Source organism: Anomalospiza imberbis, chromosome 2 (genome assembly GCF_031753505.1).
Source record: "Anomalospiza imberbis isolate Cuckoo-Finch-1a 21T00152 chromosome 2, ASM3175350v1, whole genome shotgun sequence".
NCBI classification, from domain to species: Eukaryota; Metazoa; Chordata; class Aves; order Passeriformes; family Viduidae; genus Anomalospiza; species Anomalospiza imberbis.
This window is the reverse complement of record NC_089682.1, coordinates 47,336,505-47,361,943: the sequence shown is the minus strand read 5'-3', so window position 1 is coordinate 47,361,943 and position 25,439 is coordinate 47,336,505. Positions and strand designations below refer to the sequence as shown.

The 25,439-nt window shown below is 40.7% G+C and overlaps 1 protein-coding gene across 7 annotated transcripts in view; it reads left to right on the top strand.

Moving 5' to 3' along the window:
* Positions 1 to 25,439, top strand: part of PHLDB2 (pleckstrin homology like domain family B member 2) — a 64,032-nt gene that overhangs the window by 11,974 nt on the left and 26,619 nt on the right. For 5 of the 7 annotated variants that reach the window (XM_068180806.1, XM_068180811.1, XM_068180810.1 and 2 more), the window contains exons 2-6: positions 447 to 1,795; positions 10,501 to 10,884; positions 13,151 to 13,294; positions 14,143 to 14,280; positions 23,313 to 23,441. In XM_068180806.1, coding sequence (XP_068036907.1) covers positions 461 to 1,795; positions 10,501 to 10,884; positions 13,151 to 13,294; positions 14,143 to 14,280; positions 23,313 to 23,441 — 2,130 coding nt within the window. In that variant the 5' untranslated portion in view covers positions 447 to 460. The remainder of the gene's footprint in view (positions 1 to 446; positions 1,796 to 10,500; positions 10,885 to 13,150; positions 13,295 to 14,142; positions 14,281 to 23,312; positions 23,442 to 25,439) is intronic. The other 2 variants (XM_068180809.1, XM_068180807.1) reach the window with 1 other exon arrangement.

Here is a 25,439-nt window from a genome sequence, read left to right as displayed (position 1 = left end):
CCTGGGAGACCTGAGTTAGATTCTTTACTCTGCTGTCTGTGTTGCATATTCTCGCTGTGCTTCAGTTCCTTAGCTGTAAAACATCAGGACAATAATTCTTCCTTACTTCATGGATATCTCAAGAGGCTCAGGATTATAAAGGCTGAGCCATTATCCATTGTCCTGTCCTGCAATGGATGGGACAGCAAAGAAAGAGTCTAGCCTCTCTCCAATTGTGTTGCTGATTTGGGTATGGTTTTGTGCCTCTACCCTTCTTTTTCAGTCTCCCATCTTTTGCAGAAACAAATTGGAAAATTGTTCATCTCCTCCTCTGCTTAGTGATCTGAGATGCATTTACTACAAGCACAGTAATTATTGCAAAAAGTGTTCACATTATTTTGCAGGCATGCACATGCAAGAGGCTATTTACTTGCTAAATTTTTTTTCTTGTTTGGTCTTCTTTACAGATTCCAGTAAGATTATGGCAGACTATAGCCACTCACAAAACCAGATGGAATTACAAAATGCTAGTTTGGGAAAGGATTCTGTGGTGAATTCCCTTGAAAATGGTCTCCAGGATATTATGGAAAACCTCAACTCGAAGAAATATTCATCAACTCTTAAATTTAAAACAAATGGGGACTATGCTGGCTCTTATTTAACCCTTTCACAACCTATGCCAATTAAACCAAATCTTTCCACCAGTGTTAAAAATACGCACTCTATTAACAAAATTCAAGGAGGAAAGCAGTTCCCCTGTGAAAGCCCATATCTTCCAGATAAAAGCATCTCTGTAAAGCATTTGGGTTCCATATCAGGCATGTCTCCATCCCTCAGTAGGTATAGTTCAGGAAGGACAGATTTTGATATCCATGCCAGCAGAGAAAATGAAAAATCCCTTGGACACATGGATAAGTTTCACTACTCAAAGTGCAGTCAGAGAAATAAGTCTTATGACAACATCTACTTCCCAGGAATGCTGGAGTCAAAGAAGATCTCAGGCTCTCTTCTGACTATGTGGAATGGAAGCTCGGGGAATGAGCTGGTGCTTTCACCTGGTAGCAATTCTGGGGCAGCCAGCATGCCTTCCAGCCCAAAGCAAGGCAGGAGAATGAATGCTGAAAACAGTCTGGCCCTTCACATAAAGCCAGTGAAGTACAAGGATGGGATGATGGAAACTCTGGGCTCACGGCCTAGGAAATACTCTGGTGGATCTCTAAGTCATATGGGAATGTACAGTCGTTCCCTACCCAGACTTTGTAAATCAACAGAAAACCAGCTAGTGCCATTAAGTTTGCCTCCCAGAAGCTCTCTGGGTAATAGTAAAAGGAAAAAACTTGGAGAAAAAGATCTATCTCAGAATGCTTTCGATGCTGATAATTACCTGAATTTTTCTTCTTGCAGCTCAGGGGTTTCACCACATGGAAACTCTGTCTCCAGGAGTAATCCCTATGTCAATTCAACTCTTAGTGTTCCTGCAAGCCCTCGTATTGCTAAAAAAATGCTTTTAGCACCTTCTTCCCCATATCTCCGTGATGATTTTGATAGACTTGGACTCTCAGGAACAAGTCCCAGTAGTTCTTTCTCCCCAGTGGATTTTGACAGGTTGTTCTCTGTCCGAAGAAACCTTTCCACCAGTTCCATGGAATTTGATGACCCAGATCTGGAAAGTTACAGACAGACGCCAAATTCTCTGCAAACATCCACGCGAGAGCAGAATAACAGCATTAGCTCGATTTCAGGAAGGGAAGACCTCATGGACTATCACAGGAGGCAGAGGGAAGAGCGACTTCGGGAGCAGGAGATGGAACGGCTGGTAATTTTTTTGTCTTCTTCTTAGTTATCTCTGATATTTGGCATTTGCAAAACACCCATCCCAGTTCTAGCCATCAGGAAGGTACAGCAAAGAATAAGCTGCTCTGTTTTGAAATTCAAATGCAGCCTGCTCCAGATACCTTGTTTATTTTCACAGTCCATGAAGCTGACACTTGCAAAGCATGCTGATTGCATAGACAGTACCATTCAGCCACCCTGGAAAAATGTTGGAACCCAAGTAAATTGTCTTCAGTTATCCTGCAGGCTGTGTTAAAATGTCTGCATACATAAAACCCACAAATTACACTGCAGGGATCCTGCAGGACTTTTTGTTTTAGATGATGGCACTGTTTTGTGGTAAGTGGGCAAAGAAAAAGAGATTCTGCTCAGCTTTGTGTGCTGCAGAGTCAGGTATACATTGGTGTGGGCTAAACAGCCATCAGCAGAGTTTTTCTGCTTAGTTTTAATTTTTTCCTTTCGAGCATGTTCATTAAAATAGAGGCCTCCTTGCTTCTTCCCCTCCCAAGATGGAGAGTAGCAGAGGGGGACAGTTTCTTTGTCTCAGTCAGTGTAAAGTGGTGCATACTGCCTCAGCTTGGGATTTTCTAGGTAGTAAAATGTAATTCATGTATACTGAAACAACTTGGGGGTAGGAAAAGTAAAAAGGTCTTCAGAACCCACAGAGGTGTTTGAAACACTTTTGTATTGAAGCTATCTCTGGAAGAACACATAACAGCTCTTCCAAAGGGTTTTCAAAGTGGCTTTGGGACTCTCTGATCCTATTAACATATTTTATCATCCACATAGAAACAGAGGTCATTAGATGGGCCAGCTGGTATTCTTGAGTCTTAAATTTGAGAGACTAATTTTACATTTGTGTGCCTTAATTCACATCTTATGAATTTGAGCAAAATGGCAATAGGATACTCTTGAACCTGTCTAGTTTGCATGCAGACAGCAAACCTGCAGGAAAATTCACTTTTTGGGCAGGCTGAAGGTGAAAAGCCATGTGGAAGATGGATGCAGGGGTAGTGGGAATGTGGGAGAAGGGGACACCTCTCAATGACCACTAGCAATGACCTGTGTAGGGCCACAGTTCCCATCTTGAACCACACGAGTGAGCAGGTTCAGGCTAAAGAACTGTAACCCAGAGAGATGTCTCCCCCTTCCCCATTCTTATGTCCTTCATGCAAGCTGGTGAGGAGCCTGTTATGCAGACAGTCTGCCTTTTCTTCCCCATTCCGCTGATCACCATAGTTTATAAGAAACACACTGTTGTTTGCAGGATGTGAAAAAGTCTTTGCCTGCTCGAAGGCTGTAGTGTTGAGGCTTGAGTGTGAGAGGGGGGCAGGTACTGCCCCCTCCCTACTCCATGAGTGTCAGGGTAAGTCCACCCTTGCCCTGCTTTGCTCCCCAAAACCTCTGCTGGCTCCTCTTGAAGCTGCAGCTTCTTGGGAGCAGGGACTAGGCTCCCCAGGGCAAGAAGGACCAGCTGTGAGTGAAATGGCTGGGTGGCTTAGGACAAAGGTTTTGGGAAACATGTTTCTCCCTCTTCCTGCTGTCTTTGTCCTGCCATTCTTCTGCTCCTGCCCTTCGTCTGCCATTCCTCTGCATTTCAGTAATCTTCTCCCTAGTCCTGGTGTGTTGTGTGTGCAGTGGTCATTGCTTCTTTGCTGCTTATCAGAAAGTTTTGCAGGCAGTCATGCTGTAAAACCTGAGATTATCAGTCATAAAAGCAACGTATTTGTATTTCAAAGAGAACAGCCTTTTTTTTTTTTTGTTTTGTTTTAATTATTATGTGTAGTGAGGGATGAAAGATACTGGGTTGTTTCAGTATTTAGTGATGCTGATAATCCTTCTGGTTTTATATTTGGATGAAATGGCTAAATTCCCACCCCTCAGTATTTCCTCTTGCTCAACAATACTTCCTTCAAGTCCCAATTCTTCAAAAAGAGAATTTGCTTACCATTTTTCCAAAGCTTTTGAAAACAAGATGATGTTTTGTGTGTTGCATATTTGAACATGAAGGATTTTCCTCCTACTTGAGTTCATCTTATACTCAAGATACTGCTCCATATCTACTCCATTCTCCATTTGCCAGAGCTATCTGATAGAAGAGTGAAATATCAAAATATCAGGACAGCATCTCCTTCCAATGGTTTGAGAGTCTGAAAAACACCATAAGCAGGTTTCTAGATCTCTGAGAAGTAGAAAGATATATATTTAAAAATCCACACATCAGTTCTTTGTATATTAGGGTCTGTCCTATTCTGGTGTTATTTTACTTTGTCCTTTTGTATGGATCCCTGTCCAAAGGATAGTCAAGGATCTTGATATATCCAGGGTCTTGATATATCCAGCCAGGGCTTCCAAAGAACAATTTTGTTTGCCCTTGTGTACTGACATGGGCAAAGGATCCATGTCTGCTCAGGTCCCTCTTTTTTATGGGGTTGGGGAAGGTGTGAATAAAAAACCCCAACTAAAGAAGTACTCATGGATATCACAACTCTGTGTTCTGAGCTTTCAGTACTGTGTAAAAGCTCAGGCTGAGCAGCTGGTAGGTAAATGGCGGGGAAAACGTAGTCTCTCTGTGCACAAGTGTCAGGATTTTCCCTACTGGGTTTTTGAATCAGGGCAGGGAGAAGAACAGTGTAGGAATACTCAAATAAGTCCACCAGAAAAATAACATCCCTTTTTAGAGGATTAGACTGCTCTGTGGCCCAGATAAGAAGTGGAGAGTGTCTTTCTTTGCACCAGCACTGCCCCTGTAGCTATTCTGCTGGCACAGAGTGGCTTGAAAATGTCCTATTTGATAGCTGATATTCACTTCTGGATTTTTTTGGTAATAAAATCCATGCACTCATTGCAATCTGACCTAGTATCTGCCCTTGAACTCTTCTGTTTGCTTTCACTTGTTTACTTTTTCCGTTACATATAAATTATTCTATGAGTTTTACATGTGTTTAGTTTGCTTTTAAGTGTCAGAGGCTCCTCTGGAAGTTTGCACTTAGATCTGCTGCTGCAGCAGCCTGCATATGAAAACAAATGATCTGCCATCATTGCCCAAAGAAATAACCAGAGATTTAAAAAAAAAAAAAAAGTACAAATAGTAAAAATATGCAGGTTGGTTTTTTCTTTAATTATTTAAAAGTCCATGTTTTAATTTGTTCCTTTGCACCAAATACAAAAGGCACATAAGTGCTTGTGTAGGATATGGTGTTTTTCCATATCTATTTCTTTAGATCTGCTGTTTGTGGCTGGGTTCACATAAATTAGCTGAAGACTGGTGCCACTTCTGCTTTGCCAGCCTGTTCCTTTGTGGCTTGAAGAGCAGGGGGAGCTGGCATTCTGATTCCTGCCATTGCCCTGGCACTGGTGCTGGGGGCTGATGGGCTGTGGGAGCAGGTGGGGCAGCCAGGGCTGCTCCTGGCACAGGCAGCAGGGTCACGACCTGCTTCTGCTTCCTCTCCAGCCCAGCTGACCGGACATCGCATCCTGGCACAGGGATGTTTATACGAGCTGTACACAAGCAGAAGTTGGAGTAGCTATTGCTGACACTGGCCCAGGAGCTTTATAAACAAGGTAGAAAGCTGCTGCTGTAATCTAACAATGTTCCATGTGATTCAGTTAGCTTTTTTTTTTTAACTATTATTTAAAGAGGAAATATCACTCTTTTTTTCCCTATCTGAGATGAAAGCTCAATTGTAGCTGCTGGAACTAAAATGGGCTCTTTTCTTCAACTGATGAGGTGGTTGGGAGTGGAACTGCACAGGCGACATATTTGTGTAGTTATTAAGGGCCATCTGTTTTCTTTGATAGCTACTTGTTTAAATAGCACAAGTTTTCAGTGCTGGTTTTTAGGTAGTGCAGTGTATTTCCTCTAGATGGTGGTAGGAACCTAAAAATTAGATGTGCAGTAGGTTCATGATGCTTTCCATTGCCCAGCTGTCTGTAGGGATCTGTGAACATACATAAACATTGTTAATGAAGTTTTAGTAGACCCAGGATTTGTACTGGGAGAGGTTTCACGTTATCAGTGCCTGAATGAGCAGTAATAAAATTTAAGGGGCTTGTTCTATAGTCCACTTCGTCACAGTCAGAAGAGCACTGAATTTCATTAGTTTATTCAGAAGTAGGGAATAGTACAGAATAACCCTGTGCCTGGTTTGCATTGATGCCTTGCAATTTAGTAAGATGTGCTTATGCAAAGGGAAAATGAAATTAAACTATTTTGGAGTTTTTAAGATGGTACTGCTTTAAAATCATGGTTAATAGAGCTTATGTAAATCTTCATACAATTTGTGGAAAACCTCATATGCATGTTTTATAAATTTCTATTGGCACTGTGTCTTTCTATAGACCCTTTAAGCATAAACTACCCAAGCTGTATGTAAAACTGTAAGTGCTCTTAAAGGAGCCCCAGCCAAGTCGACAAAGGCCAGCTTCAAGGTAATTTTTCCCACCACTAGTATTTGACAGTCTCTACGGTGTTACAGAATAGCTACTTAATATCATTTAGTTTTGTGATTGAACAAGTGCTGTGTAAAACCCCCTGCAGAATATAACTAATATTGATGACTCCATAACTTTCCAGGAGCATTCAGTTTCAATTGTGTTGTGAAACATTTCTGTGGGGTCTTTAATAAGCCAAAATCTGGATTACATATGCTTAATTTTTGTAGCTATATATATTATGCAAATTAACACTATCGTTCAGGAAGAAATCAGTTACAGGATACCTGTTCTCGTTTACAGAACTTAACTAATGCTCTGTAACTCTGGTCTTCAGGCTCCTGTCCTCAGTGTGGTTCAAAAAGGAGCACCTGCATAGGTGCTACAGGGACAAAAGGGCTGAACAATGCTGTTATTTTGGCAGCCAGTGGCATTCCCTCAGGAGTAGAACACATGCCTCAGGTGGGTACAGGAGCTAATTCTCAGAAAGTCATCTGCTCTGCTCCTCCCTGCAGGCTGTCTCTGCTCTGTGCCACTGCTCTCTCCTGCTTTTACCAGTCAATTTCTCCTGTGCCTGCTCTGGGAAGGAAAGGACGAGGCACACCTGCCCCTCTGCTGTGACCTGGGCTCTCCAGACTCCTTCTCTGTGCAGGTGTCTTTGCTGTCAGAGCTGCCTCTGAGAGGGGGGCACAAAATACAGGTACTGCTTCTGAAAGCTGTGCTGCTGGTGGTAACTTTGGAGCTGAAGCACTAGCTATAGCAAAAAAAGGACTGGCAATGAGAAAACAAACTTGTCTGGAGTGAGAAACTGATGCAAACTGGAGGGAAGGGAAGGGAAAGAACACTTGGTGAACTGTTCTCAATCCCTGTTCAAGTTTATCATTGAAATAAGCTCCTTAGAAATGTAGGACAGAATGAGAAAGCTTTCTCCAGCCTCTCCTTTATGAGGTAGTGAATGTAAATGTAAGAAAGAAAGTTTGGGGCTCTTCTGCAGCTCTCTTCTCCAGTCTCTCTGCCTCTCTTCCCACCATCCTTTTTGACTGGCTACTGTTCCTAGCTTTTGCTGAGAAGGTGGCGGTTTGCCTGTCTGAGCAACAGTAGGAAACATTGTACTTTGGCAGCTGAAAAGTGCAACAGCTTCTTCAGGCAAAGGAAACCTGGCTGCATGGACTAGCCATAATTCATGTTAGTCTTTGTCACAAAGGATAGACTGCATATGTATTTTTAATGAAATTTGAGGTTATCCAGTTCCTACTGGCACTTACCTGAAAAGCTTCCTGTTTGCCACAGTTGATTAACCAAGGCTTGCCTTGATATCCAGATATAGCAGCACTTCTACACATTTGTAAAATTCATAAATGTGATATGTAGCAGATGAACAAATCTAGGAATCACCACATGGTTGCTGCTAAAAAAGTGGGATATTTATCTCTGATATTTTGGAAATTTTTTACAGTGTATCAGTCTATTAATATCACTGTTAATCAATAGCAGAAGAGGGTTCTTATCTCCTTATCACACCCTTGTCCTTCAACATTTAAATTTGCAGCCAAACATAGGTGATATGTAGCTTTCTGAAAGCCAGGAGTAGTGAAGCTGCTCAGGCAGAAACTGCACAAGACTTGTTACCCCTTTTTGTAGTGGGGAAGAGAATTACAAAAAATACACAGAGATGTTTAAATTAGTTAGAAATGACATTTTATGGGGAAACACACTGAACAGCTTACAAGGCTTGATTCAACATTCCCCCCCTCCCGCCAGAGCCAATTTTAAATCCATTTCCTGCTTTTGACATACTTATTTTTTTCCCTCTGCTGTATTCAGTATTACAAATAACTTGGGTAGTATCTCTTGCAAATTTGTTGACTGGATTCTTCATTGCAAGGGTGCTTTCCTAGCTTGCTTCTTCATTGAGAAATTTGTTCTGGAAACAGTTACATGCAGGTGTGCTGGAGCTGGAACGAGCTGGCTGAGATGAAATGGTGAGAATAGAGAGTATAAAATAACCACAGAGTTTCCCGTCCATAAGCCTCTCAGCACATGTCAAAATAGAAGTGAGAAATATCAATATTTCTGTAATGTATCTGAAAGCTCATCAGTAATTTTTTGAAGACTCGTTTTCCTGCAATTTTTAAGCTTCTTCTGAGCAGCTGAGACTTGACAGGGGAAAAAAGAATCCCTATTTTTCCTGACTGCTCTGCAAAGGGCAGTTTGCTGCCAGAGCCCCTCACCTGAGCACTTAGGCTGGAACGAGCAGTGGCCCTGCTTTGAAATTTGCCGTTTCCTATTATTGCCCAAGGGATGGAAGCTTGGCGTGGGGTAACCCGATACAGCCTGCTGTTGCAGGAGGGGTGGGACCTCCCTCGTGTCCTGGTGTCCGTGTTTCCCATCTAGAACCATTACGACAGGCCCGATGCCGTCACAGCAGGGAGAGCTGCATAGTTACTGGCTGTTCCAGCCAGCAAGTGCTGGGCTTTAGGAATTGGATTGCCTGGCCAAAACTCTTAGTAAGAAGGAGGATAGCAGCGTTTGGAAGAGTAAGGGAAGAGGCTTATAGGGTCTGGCAGTAGTTGCCTGGAGGGAAGAAGGCTTTGGAGAGTTGTAATTATGTCGACCGTTTGGGGTTGAAGGATGTCTGAGAATCTGCTGGACCTATTTTGTGGAAAATAGAAGTTTGCAGTTGCTGCCCCGGGCTCCGTTATTTCAGCGGCTCATCTCGTTACAGGAGGATTCCGAGGAAAGCTGAACTGGGAACCTGGTAATAAGCCACCCAACAAAGGCAAAAGTGCTCTCTTGTTTGGGTAGTGCTTGGAAGGGGCTGGGTTCAGACAGGTTCTCCAGCTCAGAGGTCTGAATCGCGGGTGATGTGCACTTGTGGTGCATACAGCCAGGTAATCTCTTGGTAGCCCTATAAACCTCTGGGTGCGTGCAACCAGTGTTGAATTTTCATACAATGCAATGGCTTGCTGCAGGGAAAGCTGAGGCAGTGCATTGCCTGCCCTGTTTTGCTTGATCCTTGTTATCACTTGCTGTTGGGCACAGGAAGTGTTGGGGTAGCTGCCATACAAATCCTCCTTGCAAATGTAATGCCAGGGAGAGCTGGGAAAGCAAATCTGTCTGAGGTGGTTCCTGGGGAGGGAGGCTGAGGACGTTGGTTTTTTGGCTTTCTTTTTAATACTACTGTAGAAGGATTTCCTAGAAATCAGAAACTAGATCATTAGTACAGATACCAATGTCAAGCATAGAACTCTCACAGTGGTCTTTTTTCCAGCAAAATTTTCAATAGACTTGTGGTAAGCAATTGTTTTGTTTTTTTTTTCTTTAACAATAGTAACATGAAATTACATAAATGCTTTACCTCTTAAAAATGAAAAGATATTTTTAAAATCCATCTGAAATAGAAGATACCAGAAGCTATGCATACAGTAAAATAAAACAAATATAACTTGCTAACAGTTGATAAAAGGTATCATAGAGATCTAGAAATCCTTCAGAAATTAAATGTTTTTCACAACTTGAGGCATATCAAGTCAAAGTGGAATGGCTACTCTGAGTCTCAAGTTTGAAATGTTGGTATGAATCCATAGGGAATTTGAGTAAACTGGTAAATAAAGATTTCCTCTACTCTGTGCATTTGGCAGATGTTGTATTTTAGATGTGATGCCTCTTTTTTCTGTTAATGCTCCTAAAACTGTGTTTTTCAAAATGTGGACTAATTCTCTCAAAAGGAGGAATCACAGTTAACAAAATGGAAAAATCTAAAAAAGTCAGGAATGTGTGAGTTCATGGAAAATCTGTGCAATATTTTGCAGCTTGATGGGAGTATAGCGTAAGTGTGAAGTGAAACAATTAGTGATTTACGTAGTGAGATCACTGGACGTGTGTACATACAAATGGGGTGTAGACACAGAAACCTAAAAAAAAATTTAAAATAACATTTCACAGAAATGAATAGCTGGTTAAATAAGATGTCCTAACACTTATTTGTCTTTGCAATGTAGAAATATAATTTCACATTAATTTTGATTCTTCATCTTGCACTGTAATTTATTTATTACAGTTTATTATCTCTAAGTGCTAGATGGGCTTCACATGGACTTTAATCCTTCACTCTAAAACAAAAAAAACCAAACCCAAAGCAACAAACAAAACCCTAATCCAAACAAAACAAAAAAGCCCAGCAAACTTTTTTTAACTTCATCTTTACTTTAGCTCACATGTGACATTCAGTGCTATTGTCTTTTTCTGAACCAGGAACGACAGCGGCTTGAGACAATCCTCAATCTGTGTGCAGAATACTCCAAATCTGACAGCGACCCTGCTGCAGCTACTACAGTTGCTGATGTTCAAAAAATTAACAAAGAACTCGAAAAACTTCAACTCTCTGATGAGGATTCTGTGTTCGAAGACTCCCAGATGAATCTGGAAATGAGGTTCAGAAGCCACTTGAAATCCTCTGCCAGCGACTCGGATTTCTCAGAGCTGAGCAGCCACAGCCGTGGCATTGCTGCTTACCTGCCCTCACGGGGGCTGAGGGCTGAGGAGCACTTCAGCGAGACCACCAAGCCTCCACCTTTTGCTGCTCCCAGCTTCCTGAAGGACGCCCCCGAGTCATCCTACCTAAGCATCACACCAAAGGTAATGCTCTGTAGGAGGGGACAGTGTAATCCAGGCTTGAAATCCCCCTCTAGGAGTTGACTGTCCTGACAAGGGCCGCAGTTACGCTGGCTTAGGTATGAGAATTAATCTCAGAACTCATACAGCTTTATAAGCCATCAAATGTAGAAAATATAGCCAGCAAAATGTAGGAGCCAGCAAAGGATTATTCTATATCTTGTAGAAACTAATGGTACTGGAAGTTGGTTTGTTTTTTTAGTGGGATATACTGTTCAGGAAGAGTTTTAAGATCTTCCAAGGGAGAAAGATTTGCTTGAACAATTATAGCTACTGAAATAAGGTTTCCAGAACCCTGCTTATCATCCTGCTGAGATGTAGGAGGGAAGAGATGCTCTGCTGTTTTCTCCCAACCTGAGGCTCTTGTAAGAGGAGTATGTTTTCTCACATTCACATGGAAGGTGAAGAGGAGTTGCCTGAGCCAAATTTACTGTCCTGTCTCTTTCCTGGGGTTGGACCTGAGCCACTTGCCAGATCAGCTGTTGTCTCGTGGGGGTGATGCAGTGGCAGCAAGCTTTCTGCCTCTTCAACCCAACTGCTGCCTTTAATAAGCTGCATCTCCTTTCCTGTGTGCTTCTCACTGCTGTTTCATTACCAAAAGGAAGTTGTCCTTTAATAAAGGAGCTAACAGCATTCCTAACCATTTCCATGCTAGTGCAGCAGCAGCCTCCTCCCGGCTGTGCCAGAGCAGCAGTGCAGCAAATCTCAGTGGCAGGCAGTGTGTTAAATAACTGGACTGAAGAGCTGGAGTCAGGAGTGAAATGAGACCAAGCAAAGCCATAAAAGCAAGTTTCTGTTTAACAAGTTCATACCTTCAAAATACTTTGTCTCTTCTATTTACTGTTATTACACCATTGTATGATCTTCAGCGTGGTTATATGCCTCAGGTGAATTGTATTTAACCTCTGCTACACTCACAACTTGAGAGTCAGTAGTGTGTGTGTAGAAGAAGAGAGAGGTGTGATAATAACATATTTTCATTTTCAAAGGGTGATCTGTCTGGAATTCTTTCTGCTGAGTCTTCTGCTCTGAAATTGTGTTGAACAGAAACATGCCATTATGGCTTGACTTGGTCTTTCCACATTGAAAATATGGTGACACATTTCACTTGCAAGTTGTTGTGGTCTAGCATTTCTTTCCCGTTTGTTGCTTTCTTCATGCAAGTTAGAGATCCTATTTAAAATCCTTATTAGGAAGTTGAAATCAAAGATGTTATGTCAGCATTATCCAAATAGGAGACAGGACAAAAAGAAGCTTTGCTGCTAGGACTACTATTGCTAAATCAAGGAATACCATTCATTCATTCATTCACTGTAAAGGGAGTTCTGTTAAGCCCTGAGAAAAGCACCAGCAAGCAACTGTGTTAATGAAGTGCAGCTCGTATTTAAATACTGAGCTCAGATTTGTTCAGAATAAAAGGCCTGCTCTCAGAGTAGCCATTCAGTAGCTGAACTGAGCCTCTCTTGAGCAAGGCTGTGTGGTCCAGAGGTGACTGCAAAGCCCTGCACGCAGCCCACCTGTAATCCTGGTTGGGGATAATGACCCAGCAGCCTTCCCAGAGGAAGTGGATTGCAAACCCCTGGGGTCATGTGAACGTGAAGAATGCATTTCAAACTCAGCACTTTTTGATGTAGTGTTGGATGGTGTAAGATCACAGGTATTTTCTTCATAATCTTGTTTATTCTTGACACAGGTATCTAGTAAGGAAATGGCAATGAAAAGAGGCACATTAAGGGTGCCACTTCCTCAGTGCTACCTGGAGAGATGGAACCAACTTTTGTCCTTATTTTACAGAAGCTGCCCATCTTAATGGCTGATTACAAAAATGTCCTGTCCTACCTCCTGGCCTGTATTAAATGAACAGCAAAATTTACATAAAAAGCATCTTCATCTGTCTGTGTTATTTTTATAAGTGTAAAATTGGATTTTCACAACCTAATAGCACAGCATATAAAGTATTCTCAAAGGTTAAGTTTTAGTAATTCCTTTAGAATGAATAGTATTTACTGTTCAGTATAGTATTTATTTCCAATGCCTGGAAGTAAAGTATCATGTTTGTTTCTCTTGTACACCTCCTAAATATAGAAATAGCAATACAGTAGATAGGAAATATGTAATGGGTTCAAAACCAACAGTGCCATACTTGTTTAAAATAAAAAACATATGAAAGGGGGCAGAAAAGACAGTTTGCTTCTTTTTCTAATGAACCTCTTGTGATGTGCAACTGCAGATACCAGAATGCACCAGTGAAGAGCAAAGAAGGCAGGAGCTTGGTCGACTGGAGGAGGAACGCATAGTAATACTGAATAACTTGGAAGAACTTGAGCAGAAGATCAAAGATTTAAACGACCAGATGGATGAATCCTCAAGAGAGGTATGAAAACATGTTTTTGGTTTTCAATGTGTTGGCTGTTACATATGCCTACATAGCAGTAGTCTGATGGGTTCAGCAAGTACAACATGAGGGAACTCATGGATGTGGGTAGCCTTCATATTCTGTGCTTTTTCACCTGGCAGTCTCCTGCTATGCAGGGTATTTTTCTCCAGCTAGGGGATACTTATGGTGCTTGGATTAGCCTTTCTCAGCTGTAACCATTACACTCTGAAGTGGAATTTGAACAATCATGCTTGTTTTGATGGTCACTCAGTTAATCCAAATACCTTGTGTCACTTGGGAGTTTTATGGTGGTATCTCCTGTGACTGTTTAAAGAGAAAGGAAGTGAGACAACTTCCTTTCAATCCTCCTTGGCTTTATTGGAAAGGGTAGGTTGGCACCCTGTTGACTTCTGGAATCTCACAGTTGCAAACTAAGCTGGCCAGGCATTTGGGTTGTGCCTGCTTCAATTATCAGCAACAGGAAAGAAACAGCTGCTCCAGAAGGGTTTCCTACAGAGCCTGGGCACAGAGACAGTATCATAACAGGAGGAAGCACAGAGAAGAGTTAGAAAACAAAAAGTTTTGGAAAAAAGAATCTTCAAGCTAAAGTTGGTTTGGACTTTATTTTGCAGCATTTTATGTTACAATTTTACTTTTTCTCAAATTTGTGACCTCTTTTTAACTTTTGTGGCAGAAACACTTATGGGGTTGTGTTTTTCCCCTTCCCTTTTAAAAAAAATATTTCTCTCTTGTGAACCAACTCATTGCCCTTCCCCCTGAAAATAACATGTATCAAGATTTCTTCTGAATCTGGACTGCTTCTGAAAGATGTTTTGTGTTCCTAGTTGGATATGGAATGTGCCCTTTTGGATGGGGAACAGAAATCTGAAACAACAGAGCTGCTGAAAGAGAAGGAAATATTGGATCATCTAAACAGAAAAATAGCTGAACTGGAGAGAAATGTTATTGGCGAAAAGACAAAGGTAATTAAGTTATTGTAGCCTGCTGTGTGCTCTGTTCCCCTTGATTTTCAAAATATATTTATATGGTTAATATTAATGGAGCTTATTTGATGAAATACTGCCTGTAAGTAAATTTGCTTGATAAATATGGAAGAAAAAAAAATTGTTTCACCATCATTTCCCTTTCACAGTGTTGTTTTCCAAAGTATGATTGACATGCAAAATACAGTAAGCTAAAATAGAAAGACCTGACCTACCGTGAAGATACTTTTATTAATAAAAACACCCCATATCGGGCTTGGACTTGTGTTATCTGTTGTTTAAAAGAACAGTATTAATTGAACTGTTCCAGTACCCTCCTTTATATAATTTGGGGGAAAAAATTATTTTCTCAGCAAAGGAACAAAATTTAAAAGGTTGCAGTTTTTATCTAATATCATATAGAAATATATAAGACATCCATCAATTATGTAATTTTAAAGTCATTATATTGTTTTGTTTGCTGACTGACAATTTCAGTACTGTAGAACTCTGTAATTAAGTCTCAGAAATTAATTAGTTTTGATATACAGTCACACATTTAATTGCTCTCAAGTACACAAGAAATAGATAGGCATATATTTCCAAAATAAGATAGCAGTGTAAGAAGATTTTAAGTGTAGAAATGGAAAGGGCCTGCAAATGAAGTTGCATCACTCAAGTCTCTTTGCTGGCCTCTTCAGGCATGCAGTTCCCTTCTCCACAGGGGATGTGCCATGGCCAATAATACCTCAAAGGTCAGGAAGTTTTTCCTGGGATTTCAGCCAGCGTTGTTTCCTTATAAAATTTCATCCTCTACCTCATAAGTTAGACCTGTCACTTGTGCGATTGCTCTAGCTAGTCTCTCTTTTTTTTTCCTTAAGCTTTCCAGAAATATCTGGAAGTCTTCTGCATTTTTTGCTTAGAAAAGCTGCATGTTTTTAGCACTTCCACAGTTCCACTTCAATTCACATTTTACAGCTTGCATTGTTTTATTCTGAGCTTTCTGTCATCGATTTCTGCCTGCCCTGCCAGGAGCCTGGCTGCTGTTTTGTGGCTCTGCTTATCAAGCCTGTGTCTAGACAGTGCACATCCAGCTTGAGTTTGAACCTCCCTGAACTTCCCTGTCTGCACTTTTCCTTGTGCTTGTGTACCCTTCACTGATCCTTCAGCTTTCAGTGTTGCCTGTGGTCACATTTTAAGTTGCCTACGGGACATGTTTCATACTTGCTTTTTAGCAGAAAGATAAGTTTAAAGTGGGTATCAGCAGACAGGGTGTGCTACCAGATGCCCTTCAAAAGGATGCTGCTGGAAGTTTTGGTTGGTAAGTGGTAATAAATAACACGTTCAGAAATTCAAGAGATCTTTTGTCTTTTTTATTGGCTTTCCAGTAGCTTGAAATTCAGTTAAACTAATTATTGTAGTTATTGTAAAATCTGGAGAAAATTTAAATTTCCTTGCAGCTTGTTAGTGTGTAGATAGCAAATGACAGGTCTAGTTTAAATTTTCAGGTGAAATGAAACATAGAAAGCTGCCTATAAAAAGCACTTTTTGTTTAAAAGGCAAGTTCACTCAAAACATTTTTTTCAGTATGAGGCATGGCACTAGTCAGATCAGCTACACAATTTTAGTTGTATTTTCTTTTGTGTTCCTCTTTGTTTTAAACAAAAAAACCAAACCCAACTGTGAATGTGTGCTCTAACTGTTAAGCCATGGCTCAATTAATACTGAAATTATCTTTGCAGGAATGCACTCACCTTTTTTTTTTTTTTTTGTGAATATGTCTTAAAGCATTGAATAAAAGTGAAAGTTGAAAATAGAAATGGGAGATGGGCTTCTAGAAAGGGAGTAAAATATAAAGTGACAGCTGAAATGTTCTGGGGAAAGTAGTGTCAGCCAGCAAAACAGATGGCACCAATCCTGTCAACAAATAAAAGTTCTGGCTGGCTTGAAATGGTAGCATTTTTAAAGCTTAAATATTGTATCTATGTTGAAGTTCAGCCATGCAGATCTGATGCAAGATAGTCAACATCTTGGCTCTGTAGTTATACAGGATCAACCCCCACCCACAAAAAGGAGGCTCAGGTGGAGCCTGATAGGTCGTCCCTTTTGCTGAAATAATTTGAAACTTAGGACAGAATTAAGGCTTGGGTTTTGACCAGGAGTTTCCACTCTGCTGATGGTACTTTTTGTGTTATGTCTTGCTAAAACAAATGTCCAGTGTCCACAGGTTGGTCACAGTTTCTATTAGTCACCTGAATATTTCACCCCTGCTGATACCTGGGGTCTTGGTTTTGGTGGGGCTTCAAGGCAAGAAGCTGCTGGGGTCCCATATCTCAAACAGTGGTTACATTTCTGCCAGGGTAAGGGAGTGATATCTGAATACACCACATGGTGTTGGTTGTCAGGAGGTGAGAGTGAGTTCATTTCACTTGTGAAATGACAGTGGGGGCATTAGTGCTGTATATGATGCCACTTGTCTCTGGAGCAACTTGAGCATCTCATGGAATTTGCCACTGATCTTGGCACCTGTTTGACAGGAAACTCCTGCCTGCTTGAGTCTCATCCTTACCCATGCACCTGTTTGAAAAACCTGTGAAATTCTTAAAAAGAGAGATGATAAACTACAATCTCATTTTTAGGGCATGTTATGTACTTGAACATAACATGTTCTTGTTTATAGAAGCTCTTGTACTACCTTTTACCTAACTATTTGGGGTTCTTTTTAATTATTTTTTTAATGCCCTCTGCACATTTAATTGAGGTGATGACACAAACTTTTGCCAACTTTTTCAGAGTATTAAAGCCACAATTTTTAGTCCTTGCAAGGCAAAGGAGTTGACTGGTAAACATACTGGAAGTCAGAAGGCAAGAGTGAGTTCGGTTTGGGGTGTCAATGTGCTCTTTGCTGTGGTGCAATATTTCCGTGTCCCAGCCCCTTGTTTGTTAACCAGGGATGTATTTTGTGAGTGGGTTTGTATATTAAATGTTAAGCTCCATGCTGGTCTCATCCGAGTCCCGTGCTCAACCCTCTCAGGTCATGAAGAGGGACTAATGGGGGGGGAGAGGACAAGTGAACCAGTGGGGAAGATGGTATAAGTGCACACCCTTGGGTGAGTTGAAAGCATTTCCCTTGCCTTTGTGATTCTACCACCACATACATTGTAAGGAGTGAAACAACTTGTGTTGGTTTACTTAGGTTTTGAAAATCAGTGCTATGGGTGATTGCAATTCCAAAAAGATGACAGAACCTTTCAGCACCCCTGCAGGACTTGGCATAGTTCTGATGTGGTACCTGGCCTGTCTGGCACTGATAAGTGCTGTCAGGACGCAGTTGTCCTGGCTGGAGTAGCTACTTCCAGAGCTGTTTCACATGCCCTGTGCTTTCAGCTATGGCAGAAACCATGCCTAGGATATGGAGAAAAGTACAAATTTGCCTTCTTGCCTGGCCTTCTTAAAAACAGCTTACAATCATCTTCCTTTCTCCTTCCTTTCTCCTTCCTTTCTTCTTTCTTTCTTCTTCTCTACAGAAAAAAATGACGACCTACATATGTGAATACCAGCTATTTAAGCTATTAATCACGAGTTCCATTTATGCAGAGAGAGCCCTGATAAGTCCTTGCTAACACAATTTGACAGATACAGCTTGAAGCTCTCTGGGAAAGAGCTTAGTTACGGATCTTGACAAAATTACTTTGAGCACAGCCTGCTCTAGAGCAAGCTGAGCTGGGCAGTAGCCGAAACAAGCAAGCAGGTGAAGCTTTTCCCTTTGCCCTTTGCCCTTTGCCCATTTCCCTTTGCCCTTTTCCGACCACCAGGGCCTAGCTCCCTGTAGTTACCATGGCAGTACTGTCAGTGTACAATAATGGTGCTGTTGTTTCCAGTGGAACAGCACCTCAGGCCCAGGGGGCTGTTTATATGTATGACTTCCTTCCGATGAACCCTCACTCATGAGACTCAGATCAGGACTGACGTTTGTCCATAAGAAAATTGGAGAAAATTGTATTTGCCTGATTGGATGTCATCCAGCTCTGCAATGTACTTTGTTTTCACATAGTGCCTCAATAATCTGTGCTATCTTAAAACATGCAGTCCAGCATATGTGGAGAAGGATGGTTAATGATTCCCTGTGTCTCCAAGTAAAGCATGAGGCTGAAAGTAACAGCATAGCCAGAGAAAGAAAAAATACATCAGTAAGCATGAATAAACAAGAATAACTGAAAATTAGTAGTGAATTTAGCAGATGTGCTGTGGGAGGTAATCACAGCAAAATGGGAGTTTTTGGAGACCATCTCAAAACAAGTATTTATGCAAAAGTTGAGACTCTTAAAAAAGATAGGGAGATTATTCCTTTTCTATTAGAGGATCTTTGCCTTATGTCATGGAGAAATATGTACTCTGGAACTCCTTTATCAACCTGGGTTTCCTATCCCTCTTCAAGAGCAGAAATCAGGAGCAGCTGACAGGGGATAACTCATCTTTTTTGGAATACATTTAATTTTGTCCACATGCTTTCGTGGAAATATTTTTTCAGCCATTAACAGAGTATCCCAGACATGCCAAAATATTTGAAGCTCAGCCTCTGCTGAATTTGTACTGCAAAGACTTGCAAGAATAGAGACAAGGAAAGAGCAGCTGTCTGATGAGCCATCAGCAATCAAAGTTAAATATACTGGTCACCTCTCTCCTCAATCCTTCTTCTTCTGGATGCAAAATTCCCGCTGCTGGATTTTACCCTGAAGAATGTGACAAATTTATGTCTTATAGCATAGCCTCTTAAATATTTACTGGTCAGATTCCAGTTCAGCAAGATGTAAGCAAGTATTTTAAAAGGATGAGCTACCATGTCCATAACATTATCTACCTCCTTAAGACACAATGCACAAGATTAAATGTTTAGAGGAATACTTACATCTGCTGGATATATCCACATAAGGATATCCTATAGAGAGAACACTAATGACCACAAAGAGGATTACAAAGACTCAAGGAGAAAAACCTGAATTAACGAGCTTTCTTTTAAAACATTCATGAGAGAAATATCAAAATGAGTTATACCCCTAATGGGAATCCTCTTACTGTCATCTAGATATTGAAGACTATAAGCATTTGAATTTTCTAATTTGAATGGTTTCTTCTTGTAGTTTGGATGATTGTTTCCTCATTTACTTTCATGAAGGAACAGTGCTGTAGAATCACGGGCTTTCTTTTGTTCCTCCATCTGTTCACTGGGACAACACATTTCAATGATTAGAGAATGAGCTTAGAAATTCCAAAATACTTGTGTTGTCTTAGTTGTTGTGTTGTCTTCATGTATGCACCTATTGGGATTTTTTTACTTGAAGCAGAGGGATCGCTTACTCTGATTTTAAATTCTTTTTAACAGTAGATTAATACATGCATCCGAAACAAAACTATTGAGATCTCTTGTATACAGATGCCATCACTGAATACAAACTGTTATATAATAAATTAGTTTCCACTCATACAGAAAAAAGAACTATTATGAACAGCCTTCTTCTATCTTATTATGCTCCTTTTCATATGCCTGGCATACCTGTTATTTTTCTTCTCTTAATTGCTTTTGTCATGAAACTGACTAGGATTTAGTGACAAAGAATAAAATTGTGGCAAGTTTAATGAATCTGTTCTTAAAGAGATGGAGGAATGCAAGAAAGAGTAGTCAGAAAGTACAAAAAAGGAGCATGTACAGATTGCACAGGAGACTGTTTTATTTCAGTGGGGTTTTCTGGTCAGTTATATGCAGTTACATTTCTCAGAAACCTGTGAGACTTTGAGACTAGCTGATTCCATACTAACAGGGACTGACTGAATGTGCATGTCTGAAGTTTAGTGCGAGTTATGAGAGGTTGCTACCTTAAAGCGTGATTATTTATAGGTGAGTTGGATTGAGGAAGATCCTGGAATACTTCAGACTAGATCATGGAAAGTATTAGAAGTGAATCATTCAGCTTCTTGGGTTTTTTCTTTCATTTGTCTTGTAGGCTTATTTACAATTTCTGTCTGAAACTAACAAATACCTTGGGTTTTGGAGGGGTTTTTTTTGTTTGTTTGGGGGGGTCTTGGGTTTTTTTTTGTGCTATTTTGGAGGGCAGGGAGATTTGGAACATTGGTGAGTGAGCCCAAATCACCTAGCCATACAATTTATTTCATAGTGAGCTGATAAAATGATAAGGTTCTTACTTGTTTGGGGTTTTTTTGTCCAGTTTTTAGCTGGGTTTTTTGAGAAGTTTTCTCTATTTCATCCAATTTAATTTAATTTCTTCAGAGTTTCTATGAGTTTATGCAGGAAGGTTGGTTCAGAGGGCACATGTCAATGCAGCCACATGTTGGTCTACAATTTTATCCAGCCAGCCTGCATGCAATAGCAAACTGGGATGAAAGACAAATTAAAAAGCAGCAGTTCTCTGCAGAAAGGGTGTGGAAAACCACTAAGGCTTAAAGTAGCAGTATTGATCAGGCATAGGGCATCTTCAACCACTGGAGACAGCACTGAAGCAATTTGTTTCTCTTTCTTCCTGTTGTACCCATTCCTGTAGGGGCTACAGTTGCCTTTAATACCATCCTTTTCTCTCCTCTCTGCCATGATCATCTATGAGATGTGTTGTGTATATATAGTCTTTTTTTTTTCCTCTTTCTTTGCCCTAAAATCAATTCTACCAGATCTAAAGATTGATTTCCTTTTCTGACCCATGTTGATCACATATGGTCAGTGTTCATACCATATGTTCTCTGCTGACATCCTGTCTCTGCCTTTGGAGACTGTGTCACACATCAATTCTTTCTACTGCTCTCCTTCACAGTTCCCAGAAATCCTCCAAAACTGATCCAAGCATTGCCCCAAGCATGATCAAACCCCAAGTCAGTCCTGCTTTGTATTCACGCTGACCCCAAGTTCGTTCATAACGTGCATGTAGAGGCAGACCATAGGCCAGGTTGGGCAGTAGGCCCAGGTGTTGCACTTGTTTTCTCTGGAAATAGGATGTTAAGAATTCAGCCAGACTGCAGCTGATATGCCTCTGGCATCCATGCTGGGACTGTCTGCAGAGAGGTATTAACCAAGTCCCAGCTCCTGCGGTTAAATGAGGATGAGCAGCAGGAGCATGAGTACTGTTCTCAGCCAGCTGCCGGCTGCTCTGGAGTAAACAGATGTCAAGTCAGCCACAGACCTGTCTCAGCTGCATCTTGCACTTGGCTTGCAAGGTCACAAATCTTTCCCCTTCTAGAAGAACTTGTCTTGATTCACTTACAGAAAACACTGTATGAAAAACTTCTCATTCACTTCTCTCTCCTCATTCTCATTCAATTTAATTTTTTATGAATTAAATGGACTTCACCAGTGCACAGCCTGAGATGTCAGCAAACTTAACTGCACAGCTGCAAAACATGTAATGCTCTCATTGCTGAAAGTGATATTTCCTGTTAAGACTGCACGTTTTGAAGGGAGACAGTTTGGTGGGATGCTAGCACTTCCTATGCTATAAATAGACCAGATGAGTATTGCTTTCAGTCTCAAAGGAATACATCTCTAATTTCTTGAGGCATGCAACAGTATCTCCAGAAGGATTCTCAGGGACTTTATCCTTGTTGATGATGTCTCCTCACACTCGAGGTTTGACTTGCTTGTTGATGAATGAGCATGCTTATAGCAGTGCATAGACATTTAGAGAGCTATTTATAGCTTCAGAGGCACTGCAGCTAAGGTCAGAGATGTCCTTGCTTCTTTGGATGGCTAGGTGGGCAGAACAGGCGAGTGTGAAACAAGGTGGCAGACTGTGGGCTGAACGTTAAATGGACAGCAGAGTTTGTGAGGAGGGGAACTACCAGTTTATTCATAGCTTTCCTTCCGTATATTGGAAGTAAGGATGATTCAGCAAATGAGACTTCTTGGGAACAGCGGTCTGGAGGTGACATTGCAGGAGTTGCATGCTTCTCCCTCATTGTGCTGCTCCCTTGTGTGATATCCTCTGTTATTTCTGAAGCCTGCTGCTGCTGTTGTAAGACAGAGGCTAGTACAGGAAGTTCAGGTCATAGAATATGCTGGCTCAGTTGCTCATTTTCACAAGCTTAATAAAATGTATTTGTGTTCAGCATAATGTTCATCTGATTGTATGAACAGAAGCTGCACGTGTAAATGAAAATAATGGAGCTGGGACTCTGGTTGATGTTGGACTTGAATAAAAATTCTTCCTGTTGTTTTTAGATGCCAGGAGAACTGAATCCCAGCCCCTGGTCCCACTCAGAGATAAAACCATAAAGAAAGCAGGCAGCTAATGCATGTTTATTACTATGTCTCTGCCATGCATAAGGGTTTGAGAAACACATCAGACATAGCAAAGAGGAAGTTTTCCCACAGTTTGAAATGGCAAGTACTGTGTACTGAGACCAGGGATGCTGTCCCCTGTGATCCCCATGGACAGGTTGCAGTTCCTATATACTGAAGCAAATTTCCTGGATCACTTGGTGTTTCTGCTGCAACAGGATTTCCTGGCCCGGAGTTATTTCTTTCTAATGCTCTGTCTCATTCTGTCTTTTCACTGCTTGCTAAATGTACTTATCTGTCTAGAGCAACACAGGCATGAAATTGATTCTCCTGGGAAGGTCCATTTCTCCCTCACTGCCAAACTGCAGTCATTTTCCATCTACTTTGCCTTCTAAAAGCTACTCTTTCTCTCTCAGCTTCATTAGTTACCTCACTGACATGGCTACAGTTCCTTTTTTATTTTTTTTTTTACATTAGGTGAGACAAGTGTTTGGGCTGGGGGCTTTAACAGCATCATCCAGGCACAGGCCCAAAGCACAGTGATGAGGGAGAGAATTAATCACCGCACTAAAATGATGAATGTTTTGTTTTGATCCTTTTGCATCCCACCCCTGCATTTCAACTAATGAGGTTTCCGTCTCTGACCTGCGTGCTTCAACTGTTTAGTAAGGTTTTGCCACACACTGTCATAATCACTAACAACTGCTTGGGTTTGAAGGTAATTGTCTTTATTTTCTGGTTCATGCTTCAGGAAAAATTAAAACTTGATGCTGAGAGGGAAAAACTAGAGAGGCTTCAGGAGCTTTACTCCGAGCAGAAGACGCAGCTTGATAATTGCCCTGAGTCCATGAGGGAACAGTTACAGCAGCAGCTGAAGAGGGTCAGTAGCAAGTTTCAAGATTGCACTAATTTTTTTTTTTTTTTTTTTTTTTTTTAGTCCAGCGTAACATTTTCTCTTTCAAGTTATCCAGTGTCTGAACATATTTGCAACTTAGAATTGTAATAGTCTTGAAGGTTGTGGTTTGGGCTTTTTTTGTGGAATGCTTGTAATAGATTATGTGCATGATCGCAAACAAGTAATGTGCAAATGGGTGGATTAGAAATCATTTGGTGTTGAATGTTTCTAAATCTTTGAGTCACTTGCCTGTAATTAGCCCTTTAGACCTGCTGGGTGATGTGGAAGCTGTTGTGATGTTTAGATGGATGGTGGAACACCATTCTTTACCTGTGTGAGCAAAGACAGGAATTGATCAGTAAATTCCCATCTCAGTGAAGCTATTGATAACTTCTTTTTTTCAATATATAACTCAGCTGTTTAGTTTGAAAAATTAATTTTGAAGATTCCACCACTTACTAAAATGGCTTTATTTTGTTCTACATTTTCAACAGTGTCACACTGGTATAAATACACTTTTCATAAAGTCTAATTGCTACATGATTTTAGTTTGTATTATTTGCAAGCAAAAAAACTAGAATATTGTCAGTGAAAGCACCCTTAGTTTCTGTGAAAAAATCTTAGCCTTAAATAGGTTATACAGCACATATGGTTAGCTTTAGTGGATGGGGGAAATAATTTTAAAAGCATCAGTATGGGAAGCTAAAGAGGCCATCTAAAAGTTAAATTTTTTTTTTTCTGTCTTGGGTTTTTGTATCAGGAATAAAGGCTGTAATAGCAATAATGAAAAAAAGACTTTTCTGCTTCATAGGAAATACTCTTTAGATGTTTTATTTGCAGAATTATATTTTTTTTTACAAAGAGCAAAATAAAAAGCCCAACATTGGAAACAACAATGTTAAATTCTCAGTTGCTACAGAAAGTTTGCTAGTTTTGAGACGCTTAAAGATTTTTGTGTGTTATCTTAAAAAAAAGGGGGGAATATTATGTAATGTCTCATACATATTAAAAGGAAAGGAAGCTTTTCCTCTGCAGTCACATGCTTGAATGTATTAATTTATGAGCTGCTTCAGTCTTGTTGCTGTGGGATGGTAGTAAATCTCTTTTCACTATTGACCACCAAGATGCTTCTAGAAATCTGTTTGGTTAATTTTTTTTTTTAATGATTTTTGTTCCTTGCAAGTTGTCCTAATAATGATTTTGGATTTGAAAGTGGGACAAAACTTGAAATGTGGGCGTATGGTTAAATGTCCAGTTAGTTTTACTGCATATTATTCCAGGGCATTTGTAGTGGGAGCTTGCTGTGGCTGCTGTGGTCAATGCAGTAGAAGTTATCACTGAATTATTGCCCAGTAGCTCTGAAACTGATCTCAAGTGTGAGAGCAGTCATGAAATGATTGTAACTATTGTACCCAAAATAGAGAAAATATCTTCCCCAAATATACCTGGGGCTCCCAACAAAAAAGGACATGGACCTGTGTCAATGAGTCCGGAGGAGGACACAAAGATGACCAGAAGGCTGGAGTGCTGCTCTTGTGAGGAATGACTGAGAGAGCTGTGTTCAGCCTGGAAAAGAGAAGGCTCCAGGAAGCCCTTAGAGCTCCTTCCAGTATCTAGAGGGGTTTTCTAGGGAATTGGAGAGGCACCTTTTAAAAGACCAGGTAGTGATAACCCAATGGCTTTAAACTGCAAGAGGGGAGGCTTATATTAGATGTTAGGCAGAAATTTTTACTCAGAGGTCAGTAAGGCACTGGAAGAGGTGGCCCAGAAAACTTGTAGATTCCTCATCCCTAAAAGTGTTAAAAGCCAGGTTCGATGGGACTTTGAGCAACTTGGTCTAGTGTAAAGTTCCCTGCCCATGGCAGGGGTTTGGAATGAGATATCTTTAAGGTCCCTTCCAACCCAAACCATCCTGTGAAATACCTGAGTCTGCAACATGTTCTGTTGTGCTACTTTACTGACAACAAGGAAGGCATGAAGGAG